The 12,796-nt window shown below is 58.1% G+C and overlaps 1 protein-coding gene across 1 annotated transcript in view; it reads left to right on the forward strand.

The window, feature by feature from the left end:
* The window catches only part of KIF17 (kinesin family member 17), a 51,175-nt gene that overhangs the window by 10,341 nt on the left and 28,038 nt on the right, over positions 1-12,796 (forward strand). The window contains exons 4-6 of the mRNA XM_069579088.1: positions 926-1,115; positions 4,152-4,604; positions 10,288-10,397. Coding sequence (XP_069435189.1) covers positions 926-1,115; positions 4,152-4,604; positions 10,288-10,397 — 753 coding nt within the window. The remainder of the gene's footprint in view (positions 1-925; positions 1,116-4,151; positions 4,605-10,287; positions 10,398-12,796) is intronic.

Genomic DNA, 12,796 nt, shown 5'->3' on the forward strand with positions numbered 1-12,796 from the left:
GACCCGATCCTTTAGTCTGGGTCTGGCTCCTTCTCCAGACTGGGGCAGCGAGGGCAAGCCGGTGCTGGCCACCCTCACTCACCGCCCCCCCAGCCCCCCCAACTCTGCAGCAGGGGTCCAACCCCACCTGTGACCCTGAAGCCGCCCCGGGGCACAACATACGAGCCTGCCCTGGCTCAGAGCCGCGGACAGATGACTTCTGTCCCAGTTCATTCTTGCTTCTGCCAGAGTGGTTTGTATTTCCTCTCACACTGGAAAAATATTGCGTTTCACAGCTCTGTGTCAGCAGCACAACAGCTTGGCTGCCTGGAGAGTGAGCGAGCAGCAGTCAGATAAATTAATTTACTCGCTGCTGTCCTGCTGAGGGCTGGAGGGAGCCACGGGCCAGGCTGAGCTGTGGGCCAGCGGGGGCTCTGGGCAGCAGACGGCCCTTCACACGCCATGGTCCATGGGTTTGGGAGCATTCCTGTTGCCCTGGAGCCGCGGCAGAGAGACGTGGGCAGAAGCCATGTTGGCAAGGCAGGCGAGAAGCACTCAGGCCTCGGGTGAACGACCACTGGGTCTGGAAACCGCCTCCACAACCAGCGCACCAACAGCAGCAGTGAGGCCCGCGACGGCCGTTCAGGGAGCCCTGGCCAGGTGCTAGGCATTGCCTGCCGTGCATTGCACGGGCCTTGGTTTACAGAGTCCCCACCACCTCCCTAGGAAATGTCCATTTCACAGATGTGGAAACTGAGGCTCAGGGAGGTGATGTGGCTGGCCCGAGGTCACACAGTGAGGAAGTGGCGGGGGTGACCTTGAGGCTGTTCTACCTGGTCTGTGACAGGGGAATTCGAGGTGCCAACCTGCCCCGTAGGAGGGCAGACGTGGTGGGCACTGACGGGCCTTTCCCTGGGGAGCCCTGACCCGAGTCTCCTGCCCGCAGCTGAAGGAGCACCCGGAGAAGGGGGTGTACGTGAAGGGGCTGTCCATTCACACGGTGCGCAGCGTGGCCCAGTGCGAGCGCATCGTGGAGGCGGGCTGCAAGAACCGCTCGGTGGGCTGCACCCTGATGAACAAGGACTCCTCTCGTTCCCACTCCATCTTCACCATCAGCATCGAGATCTACGCCGTGGGTGCGTGAGGCCGGGCGGGGTTGGAGGGGCTGGATCTCCCAAGCCCGACGCCCACTCCTAAGCACCCAGACCCTTCACCTCTGGGAGCCGCCAGGGCCCCAGCTGGGAGGAGATGCTGGGATTGCCCGGAGGAATTTCGCGAGGCCCATCCCTGTGCCAGGACCCGTGTTTAAAGGAGAGACAGCATTACCACCACCAGTAATAACACCGGCAATTGCTATGGTGCACTTGCTCCCTGCCAGGCAATGTGTGTGCATTGGCCCATTTGCTCCTTACCACCCCAGGAGGTGGATACTGATAGCATCCCCATCTTACAGATGAGGAAACTGAGGTCACACAACTAGAAAGTCTCTGAGCTGGGCCTCTGTCCCAGGGGTCTGTCCCCCAGAGCATGTGCCACCCAGAACTCTTGCTGGTTTTTTTTTTTCCCCTATCCAGTACTTTAGAGTATTTGTTTATTTTGGCTGCGTCGGGTTTTAGCGGCTGCACACGTGCTGTTTGGTGTAGGACCGGCTCTCTAGTCGTGGCTCCCAGGCTTGGTTGCCCCACGGCACGTGGGATCTTATTGTAACAGTTCCCCAGCCAGGATCAAACCTGCATCCCCTGCCCTGGAAGGTGGATTCCTAACCACTGGACCACCAAGGAAGTCCTCGCCACCCGGAACTCTTGGATTCTCCTCTTTCTGTGATGCTCTCTACTCCTGAGATGCTCTCTACTCACTCTTCCTTTTTTTCTCTCTCTCTTCCTGGAAATGTTACTGAGAAGGGGAAGAGGAAAGACAGGAAGAAGTACTCGTTTATGGCAGGCCACCTGTGGGTGCAGTGCTGAGCCCTTTTCACACCTCATTCTGTTGAAGTCTCACAGCAGAGTCCCAAACGCAGGCAGGCCTTACAACTCCCACTGACAGGCCAGGAAACGAGGCTCTGAGAAATAAGGGACCTGCTGGTTCAAGGTCCCACTTACACGCTGCAAGTCTCCGCTTAACTGCCAAGAGGTGGAGCTGGGACTTGAACCCAGGTTGCTTTGACATCTGGGTTTTCCACACTCACACTGCAGCTGCCTCCGAGTGTGTGGCTCATTCATCCCAGACAGAACTCCAGAGAGCAGTGGAGCAGGGAGCAGCCTCGGCTCACATAGGAACGCAGTTCTGGAGAGATCCTAGCCCAAGGTCAAGGCAGCATGATGCCCAGCTGTGGGCTGACCTGGCCCCAGGCCAACCCCCCTGAACCAGAGTCGCCCCCCCCGGGTGCAGACACGGGGCCTGCGGTGGCAGTGCGGCCTCATCTTCGTGTGATGACTGACGCTGTGGGTGGGGAGCTGGGACCCGGCAGGGTGAGGACAGGTGAGGAAGGGAGGGGCGCACGGCCCTGTGGAGGCTTCTCGGTCTCTGCAGATGAGTTTGCAGGATGAGGCAGGCTGCCTGCAAGCAGGTTTTAAAAGAATTTTTAAGATGTTTATTGTTTTCATGATAAAAGAGGTTCCCAACCCAGGGATCGAACCCAGGTCTCCCGAATTGCAGGCAGATTCTTTACCAGCTGAGCCACCAGGGAAGCCCCAAAGAGGTTCAAATGAAGACATTTAAGAGTTAAGAGAAAAGTAGGAGAAGTTACAGACACAACTAACTGTTAACACCTGAGCATATGTTCTTTTCGTCCTTTTTTTCCCAAGAAAATTTTAACCACAACTGAATCTGAAGTTTCTTCCCCATGCCGTCCCTTACGAATGTTCCCACGGCGTTCCTGCCGCGTCTTCCTGACCACGGGAGGTGGATGGATGGTCCTCCTCTCCCCACCCCACGCCCATTTCCAGTTTCTCTGTGTTGGAAATGATGCAGCGATGAACATTTTTGTGCACAAAACCTTTCCTGCTTTTAGAGTCACCTCAGCTTTCCTGGAGCAGGCCTCCTGGGATGAGGGTGCAAACCTGTCTAAGGCACCTGGTACATTCTGCAAAGAACTGTCCAGAAGGGTGTCTCCAAGTCCTTCCTGCCCGCTGCTGCTTAAAAAAAAAGCCCAAAGAATCAAGCAGCCCCTTGCATGCCCAAGACTCCACTAGGCATCAGCCAGACCTTTTCTTCACTGCGGGTAGCTGTGTTCCTGGGCAAAGCCGGGACAGTTGTGGTTTCAACGAGCAGGAAACCAAGGCGGAAGTTCCCTCCCCTCCTCTCATCTCACCCCAGGAGCACCAGCTGTGTGGCAGGCGCGACCCTTGAGGGTGGTCTTGGTTCCCGTGTTACCGAGAGAAGGCTGAGACGCCCGCAGCTCCCGAGGGATAGTACCCAGACTGGATCCCTCGGGTCTTCGCAAGCGCAAGCGATGCTCTGGGCCCCTGCTCCCAAGGCACCCGGCATCTGGGTGCACCTGCCAGCGCAGCCGTGGTCCCTGCCGTCCTGGGCGTGTTCTCAGGGGGCACGAAGCCCTGCTGTGTGCCGCGCCCGGAGTGGGCTCCATGACAGTGCTGTCTGTTTACCCCTTCCGTCGGCCAGCCCTGCTGAGGAGCGGTTGTCAGCCTCATTTTGTCGGTGTGAGAATTGAAGATCAGGGCAGGATACGGCTCTGCCAAGGTCACATAGCAAGTAGGAGGCAGGGCTTGGATGGGAACTGGATCCCAGGGTCTCCGAAGCTGATATTTTTCTGCACTGAAGGGCAGCAGCTTCCTGGAGACCCAGACCGGTCCCCTTACCCCACGCCCCACCTCCCACCCTCCACCGCCTTTGCCTCACAGGAAACGCCTAGGAGCTGTCGCGGTGGCAGCAAGAAACCCCGGGCCCTCAGGGAACAGCGTGCGCCTCCCAGCCCCTGCTCCCTGGAGGGTCGGCCCGGGATTCTGACCGCTTAGCAAGCCATGTGACCTTGGGCAAGTCACAGGCCCTTTCTGAGCTTCACTTTTCTCGCCTGTAACGTGGGCACAATCCTAGCGGCCCTCTTCATGGGGCTCCTATGAGACCCTTGGTGGGTGGGGAGCACCCAGAGCCTCCTTCCTGCAACGGGTCGCCACACCCCAGGCCCCTCACTCCTCTGTCTGGTCTGTCTGCAGACGAGCGGGGCAAGGACCACCTCCGCGCGGGCAAGCTGAACCTGGTGGACTTGGCGGGCAGCGAGCGGCAGTCCAAGACGGGCGCCACGGGGGAGCGGCTCAAGGAGGCCACCAAGATCAACCTGTCTCTGTCGGCGCTGGGCAACGTCATCTCGGCCCTGGTGGACGGGCGCTGCAGACACATCCCCTACCGGGACTCGAAGCTGACCCGGCTGCTCCAGGACTCACTGGGCGGCAACACCAAGACGCTGATGGTGGCCTGCCTGTCGCCCGCCGACAACAACTACGACGAGACGCTCAGCACGCTGCGCTACGCCAACCGAGCCAAGAACATCCGGAACAAGCCGCGCATCAACGAGGACCCGAAGGACGCCCTGCTGCGCGAGTACCAGGAGGAGATCAAGAAACTCAAGGCCATCCTGGCTCAGCAGATGGGCCCCGGCAGCCTGTCAGGTGGGTGGCGCGGCAGGGCGGCGCCGGCGGGGCGGCTGGAGCCAGGAACGCGCTCTCCCCGGGTCCACCAGCCTCCAGTTCCCCATCTGAGGGGCTGGGAAGCCGTGCCTCACCTCCTCCCAGCTGCATGTGAGCGTGGATTTTGAACAGCCAGGGAGAACCCTGCTTGGGGACGGCCCCCGGGGGTGGAGGTATGTGCCCACAGATGCCCCAGGGAGAGGCCAGTCCTTCTGGGCCTGTCCCAGCAGCTGGAGGCTCCATCCCCATTCCCTGCCTCCAGGCCACGCATTGGTCCTCCCGCCTGTCTGCCTGCTGGCTCTGTGGCAGCCCAGCTGCAGAATTGTGATGTTGAGCTGCTGAGCAGCGGGGTGACTGACATCCCCGCCCCCCTGTCCCCCCTATCCTGGCAATCCAGACCTGGAGCCTGGGCCTGCAGAGCCCTTCCTTGTGGCTGAGGGGCTCCAGGGTCATCTGTCTGAGAATTCCTGGCAGGAAGGGAGCACCAAAGAACCTTGAGTCCATGGATCCATTCATCCGCCTCCCCCCTTCCTCTCTGTCCATCCGTTCTCGGCCTGCACTGATCTACTCATCCCCGCCTGCATCTACCCATCCACTCAGCCCACCAGCCCACCCCCGCCCACTCCATTATTTAACCACCACCCTTCCCTCCGCCCACCCCACCCCTTCTCTCCGCCCACCCCATCTACCCTCCTCTCTGCCTGCTCATTCACTCCATCCTGCCATCCATCCTTGAATCTCCCTTTCCTCTCACCTCCCCCCCCACCCCACTCACACCCCGACTGTGTGTGGCCCTGGACCGGACCTGGGGACCCAGAGATGACTCAGATCCAGGTTCTGCCTCATGGGTAACCTAGTCTCCCGGGGGAGGGAAGGGACACTCCTGCAGAGGAGTGTGTGCCTTGGGCAGAGAGCCAGACAGGGCACTGCAGGGCAGAGGGAGCGTGTGGAGTGGGGGTGGGCCCTCAGGGAAGGCTTCACAGAGGAGGAGGGGTGCTTGAGTGGAGTCTAGCAGGGTGAGAAGTCTCCTGTTAGGATGAGGGTGGTCAGTCTGTGCAGGGAGGCACAAAAGTCTCAGGTGACTTTGGGGGCCCACAAGGATTAATAGATCTTCTGGCTGCCTGGGAAGCTGGGTGGTGGGAGGTGCCCAGGTGTAGGGACTGGCAGGGGCTGGCAAGGACGAAGTGAAGATGGCCTTGACCGCCACGGTGAGGGCTTCCTCTTGGGCAGCCTGCCTTCCTCCTCTTCCCCTCCGGCCCCAGGATCGGCGAGGGGATGCTTGATGGAGGAGGGGTGAGAGGCACCGGGAGGGAGTTGGGGCGCTCTGGTGGGGCCCCCCAGCCCTAATGCAGCAGCTGACATGCTGGCAGACCTCCTGTGGTTGCCGCGGCAGACTTGCGGGCTGCGGGCTGTGTCCTGTCTCCCTGGATTCGGAGCGTAGAGCCCAAACAAGCTGGGATGATAGTGCCTGGCAGGCAGAGAGCCGAGAGCCGGGCAGTAGCCGCTGCCTCACATTCTGGCTCCTCGGGGAAGTGACTTAGACGCCCCCGAGCCTCAGTGTCCTCATCTGTTTAATGGGTCACCCGCCTTGTGATGGCTGTGGGGCAGTTGGGAGGACTGCATGAGATGGTTCACATGTGGGCTTAGCCCGGAACTTGTCCCGTAGGCTCCACAGACTGTACCTGGTGCTTTGACTTTATAGAGTTGGGCCTTAAGCCCAGCCAGGGGTGTCTGACTCAGAGCGCCAGGTGTCCCCATCGCCCGGCACACCCCGTGAGCCGGCGCCCTCTCAGCCCTAGCCCTCCCTCTGGTCACCAGCGTATCTCTCCCTCCCCTTTTCAGCAACTCGGGAAACACTGGTCTGTTTTCACCAGCCCGCCACCTTGCCCCTAGTTCAGGCAGGCCCCGTGCTCCCAGCCCGCTGAAGCTGCCTCCTGGTTTTTAGAAGGGTCACTTATTTCTTTATTTTTGGCTGCGCGGGGCCTTGGTCGCCGCGTGGGCTCTTCCCAATTGTCCACTCTGTGGTTGTGTGCAGGCTTCTCACTGCACTTGGCTTCTCTTGTGTAGCCGGGCTCCAGGGCGCACGGGCTTCAGTAGTTGCGGCGTTAGGGCCCAGCAGTCGTGGTTCACAGGCTCAGTTGCTCTGAGGCATGTGGGATCTTCCCAGACCGAGACTCGAACCCGTGCCTCCAGGTGATAAAATCCAGCGATCAGTCCTCCTGAGGCCCCACCTGCCCTCTGTATCCGTTGACTCAGACGATCCCCTCCCTCGTCCTTGAAGCCTTTGCTTCCTGGACACCCTCACCCCAGTCCCCCTGCCCCTCCTCAGCTCCCTTGGACGAGTCTCCCCATCTTCCTGACGTCAGGTTGTCCTGGGGCCGGTCCTCCAGGCTCTTCTCTGTCTACGCTGGCTCCTCTGGTCTCACAGCTTTAACCACCACCTCCCCGCTCCCGAGTCTCACACGTGGATCTCTGTCCTGGCTGTGTGATGTGTGCCCAGGTCTTAATTTATACAGCTGACTGAGTGGTGACACAGAGAGGTCAATGTCATCGCAAGAAAGTGTTGACATTACTCGGCTACCCCGGCGATGAGAGGCAGGCCATGCAGGGCCACGGGGTGGGGAGGAAGCACCAGAGGGGGTCAATCTGCAGAGGAGCCAGGGGCAGCCTGAGCCGTGATCGAGGTTTTGGTGGAAAGACACAGCAGGCAGGAGAAAGGACTGACTAGTGTGAGGAAGCCTGGCGGGATCAGGGCATGATGCTGTCCTTGCTTGCCTGGTGCTGGCCCTAGTTGATTTCAGGCAGAGGAAATACTGGCTTCCGGTGGGAGAGTTAGAAGCAGCCGTGGACTTGAGGTTGGTTGGTTTGCGTATGAAAGGTGGGCTCCTCCAAAAGCTGTTGACTCCCCCTAGGAATTGGCTGACCCTGGGAGGACTGTCCCCTCCAAGCCATCAAGCCCCCCAGGGTGTTAAAACATCATTACAATGAACCTGATCGATACACCATGTCCTCTGAATTCCAGTCTTGAACATCCTGCCATCTATCTAATCATCACTCCAAACCTAATGTATGGGATGCTGAGCGCTGAATCTTCGCCAGTCCTGCAGCTGTCCCCACCCGGCTGGTGGCACCTCTTTCCTTCCAGGTGTTCAGCCAGAAACCTTGGTGTCAGCATCCTTGGCTTCTCACTTCTGCCCTCTTGCTTTTGTGGTATCTGCCTTTAGAACAATGTCTAAACCTTTAGCTGACGGCACCACCGACTCTATGGACATGACTTTGAGCAAGCTCCAGGAGTTGGTGATGGACAGGGAGGCCTGGCATGCTGCAGTCCATGGGGTCGCAAAGACTCGGACACAACTGAGCGACTGAACTGAACTGAACCTTTGGAGCAGGTCCAGACTCTGTCCACTGCAACCCCATGGCCTGAGCCGGTAGCATTTCTCACCTAAATTACTGCAGAGGCCACCCCCCCCCCACCACCACCACCCCGAGCAGGTCTCCTGGCTTGTGCTTTTGGTGCACGCGGCAGCCAGGGACCTCCTGTTCAGACGGGAGTCCTGCCCTGCCCGAGCCCTCCGATGGCCCGGTGGAACCCAGACTTTGAAGCCGGAGTCCTTGCCAGGGCCGGCAGGTTCCCCTCTGCCATGCCCTTGGCTCACCCTCTCCCTCGCTCGCTCTGCTCCAGCCTCAGTGGCCTCCTGGCTGTTCCTGCAACAGTCTCGGCCCTCTGCCTGCCACAGGGCCTTTACACTCACCGCTCCCTGTCTGTCCCTGGGATCTCTGCCTGACCCTCTCCCTCACTCCCTTCAGGCCACTGCTTTCCGCACACCTTGTCCAAGAGGACTCTCCTGTCCACAGGATTTAAATTACAGCACTTCCGCCTGGTCTTCTCTGCACCCTCCCTGCTTGCTTTCTCTTCTTTGGAAGAATCTCTTTGCCTCTTGCTGGCCTTTCTTTTCCAGATGGAAGTGATGTGTGTGTGGAGTCCTGTCTGTTGTGTTCAGTGCCAAACCCCCAGGTGCCCAAGAAAGGCTTGCTGGACGAGCACGTTGGCATTTTACATAGAGATGCCCTCAAAATAAGCTCAGTACTGAGGTCTTGTTATATGAGCACATGGTTGTCATTTTATGGTTTTCTGCTTAGTTTCTAGGGGCTTCCCAGGTGGCTCAGTGGGGAAAAAGTCTGCCTGCCAACGCAGGAGACTTGAGTTTGATCCCCAATCCAGGAAGACTCCCTGGAAAAGGAAATGGCAACCCACTCCAGTATTCTTGCCTGAGAAATCCCGTGGACAGAGGAGCCTGGTGGGCTACAGTCCTTGGGGTCGCAGAGTCGGCCATGACTCTTGCCGGGGTCCAGCCCCGGTGGATCCAGGGAATTCGAAGCGTGGACGGCATTGGCGAGGAAAGACTTATTTATTTATTAACATAAGATCAGATTAGGAAGAAATAGTGTAGTAGGAAAATTAAGTGGAGAAAGAGGGCTGAATAACTTGGATTACGCGGAAGACCAATAAAATTCCAGACAAGGAATTGGCACCATCTACGTTGGGCCACCGGTGCTCGCTTGGATATCTAAGGGTGCCTCTCCTTAGGCTCCCTCTGCGCCCCAGATGGGAATTCAGCCTGAAATTAAAGTAAAGAGGAAAAGGAAAAAGAGAGAGAGAGACATGGGGGAAACCAGTCCAGCGACTGACTCCGTCCTCTGTTGTTCAGAAGGCCTTTTATACTTTTAATAAAACACGGAGATCAATGGGTAACACAAAGTTATGCAGCGTTAGCAGCCCAGACTCTTATCAAAACCAGGCTTTTCTCGCTGCATACCTAATTGTATACACAAGTCTTAGGTGATTTACATCATCTTCTGGCCAAAAGGGCCAATTAACATTTTACAGCCTTTTTTCTGATAAGGGTTTATCAACCAGAAGACTTATTTGTGTTGATCTTCCCAAAGTCTGGTGCCACTCTCAGAAAGCACTAAAGTTACATTCTTACATAGCAAGGACACAAGAGGAGTGCAGTGATATATAACAAAGAGAAAAGTAATTAACTCAAAAGTCTAGTGTTGCTAACATCAAAACTATATCTTTTTCCACATCCCGTTTACATTGGTTAACATCCTCCCAGGTACCTAAAAGATAAAGAATACGGAGGCCTGGCGGCAATCATTGAGTCAACAGTGAAAACCCTCTACCAATATAATTTTTAACTCTTTAGAAAAGGCTCTGTATCTTTAAGATGCTTTTAAGCTTTGTGCCTCTCGCGGTTGGGGGGCTGTAAGCAATTCACAAGCTGTAAGAGGTCTGGGGAACCTGTTAGGCAAGCTAGAGAGCTATCAGAGGGGGTTTAACTGAAACATCCCTTTCAAATGCAGAAGACTAAAGCCCTGAGTTGACTTTTTTCCAGAGAATATCAGAAGAGTGGAAAACCAGAGTACAAAGGCCGGCAGATTTTTGGTTTTGGGGGTACATGCTCAGGAAATGCCAGGGGGAACTCCCGAAGTCTGATCACCTCCTTGCGTATGTCAGCTTCCTCCCTCATGACCTTGTCACCGGTGGGATTCCTCACGCTGGCTCCCGGCAGACTCTGAGCACACATAGGCCCGCACCCTTAGTTCCGGCAGACCACACACACCTTGGTCAGAGGCCCTGTTTCTGCTTTTCTCCCAGCTCTGCTGAACAGTCAGGTGCCCCCAAGCCCTGTCCAGCTTGAGGAAAAGCCGTTGTATCCACCTGTGATGCAGCACGACATGGAGGCTGAGAAACAGCTGATCCGGGAGGTGAGGCGCGGGGCGGCCACGTGGGCCCCGCAGGAGGTGGGGCTCCAGAACTAGACTGCCTCCCCGCCGTCCTCCCCTGGGGGGCTTGCCCAAGGTCACACAGCCAGAGGCTAATCTGAGCCAGGATTGGAACCGGGGTTCCCGCCTCCGGAGCGCAGTCCGTCCCCCGTGAGTGCTGGTGTGGCGAGAAGAGGCGGGGCCGTCCCTGGTAGTGGGGCTGGCGGGTGCCTCACCGAGCAGGTCAGAGTGGGAGGGCTGGGGGCTGAGAGCGGAGCATCCCGGGTGGGCCGCGGGGACGTGTGGCCTCCCAGAAAAAACTGTCACCTTGGGGCCCTTGAGTCCTCCCGCAGTCCTCCCGCCCACAGCTGATTGACAGGCGCGAAGCTGACCCCAGAGGCACGCACAGAGCCAGACACCTGGTTTCTGGGGGTTCACATCCCGAGACCACAGCATGGGGTGGGGCTTGACATTCAGTGGTCCCTGCAGGCGGCTGGCTCCTCCCTGGTGGGAAGGCCAGCTCAGCAGGGACTAGGGACGGAGCGTGTCTGCAGCTGGGCCTCTCTGCCCCTCAACTGTGACCTCAGACGGGCTCAGTGCTGGGGCCCCTGGAAGCCCCCGGGCAGGCTGTGGGGGCCTGGGGCCCAGCCTCTGGGAGGCAGACCGGGTAAGGCCTGGGGGGATCTCTGTGCTGTGGGCTGGAGGGCTGGGGGTCTGGGGGTCATCGACCGAAGAACCCCCAGCTGCCCATCACGGGCGGGGCTTGTACTGTTCAAGTAGGGGCCTGGATGTAGCCCCCAATAGCCCCCAGTGGGGCCCCCGTGAAGGCTCTGGGGGCTCAGCCGCTCACTCTACCTGTTCCCCTGCTGCCCCTGGGGCGGAGTAGGTGTCAGGCTGGCCTTGGAGCCCTGGGCCCAGCTCCTGAGGGGGGGCGGAGGGCGTCTTCGGGGATGTCTGGATGAGAGCGGTGACACTCTGGGGTTCAGGGAGGGTTTTAGAGTCACACAGGGATGAGTAGACATTGGCCACAAAACAGTATGGGCTGGGGGGTGATGGAGCGGGCTGGGGTTGAGGGTAGGGACGGGCGGGGTGGGGTGGGGTGGGGTGGGCCTGGGGCCGGGATGCAAGCTTCCTGCCTGGGGAAGCTGGGTTGGGCGGGCGGGGGTGGATCCTGGCCGCGTGAGAAGCAGGGCACTGCCGCCCCCTAGCGGTCGTGGGGAGACGCGCTGCTCTTCTGGCCTGGCTGCTGGTGGAGCCAGTGCTACCGCGTAAAGAATCTGCTTGCCAGTGCAGGAGACGCCGGTTCAATCCTTAGGTCGGGAAGATCACCTGGAGGAAATGGCAGCCCACTCCAGTATTCTTGCCTGTGAAATCCCATTTACAGAGGAGCTGGATGGGCTGCAGTCCGTGGGGTTGCAGAGAGACCTGGCGGAGCGACTAGACACGCAGGCATTGTGGGCGGGTTCTATACCGTCTGAGCCACCAGGGAAGCCCTCCCTCATCTCTGGGAGTGGATAGAAAGCCGCTTTTCTGCTGCTGGAAGAGGCTGGGTGGTGTGAAAGGTGCCAGCCGGGCCTGGGGGAGTTCCTGGGTTTGCGTTCTCTCCGCCCCGCCTGCCCCATTCAGCCAGCCACAGGCATCTTCTGCACACCCGCTGGGTGCTGCAGCTGGAGGCGAGTGTGGGGCCAAGGCAGATGGTGCTGTTTTAAATGCTGGAAGTAGCATGGCTGTGTCCTGGTGGTCTCTGGAACTCTGTGCTTCCATCTCTTGGAGGGAGGTGGCTCCTGGTTCAGTCCCTGGTTAGGGCCCTAGATCTCACAAACTGCATGGCATGGCCAAACAATAATAATAATGATTGGAAGTAACACAGCATGCTTTAGGGACTGGGAGGAATGATCTGGGACTGTAGGGCCGTCCAGTGTGGCGGAGGGGCAGGAACTGACAGAGCAGAGTCCTCCTGTGGCGGGGCTGGCCATGGATGACTGCCCCAGCAGGATGCCAGAGGGACTTACCTGGCGGTCAAGCAGGTGAGACGTCACGTTCCAGTGCCTGGGACTCGGGTTTGATCCCCGATTGGGGAGCTGGGATCCCACCTGCCTCATGGCCAAAAAAAACAAAGCAAAACAGAAACAACATTGTAACAAATTCAATAAGAGCTTTAAAAAGTGGCCCACATCAAAAACAAAACAAGAACAAAAATCTTAAAAAGAGGATGTTGGGGGGGGGGTGACCTCTTCAGGAGTATAATCTGCAAATATGCTGAATCACTTTGCTGTACAGATCAAAAAACATTTTGAAATCTCTATAACTGTGCGGTAAGGATTAAGTGGTTTAATGTTGGTAAAACCGTTTGTCGTCAGTTCAGTTCAGTCGCTCAGTCGTGTCCGACTCTTTGTGAGCCA

The sequence above is a fragment of the Ovis canadensis genome, chromosome 2 (assembly GCF_042477335.2).
Source record: "Ovis canadensis isolate MfBH-ARS-UI-01 breed Bighorn chromosome 2, ARS-UI_OviCan_v2, whole genome shotgun sequence".
Lineage (NCBI taxonomy): Eukaryota > Metazoa > Chordata > Mammalia > Artiodactyla > Bovidae > Ovis > Ovis canadensis.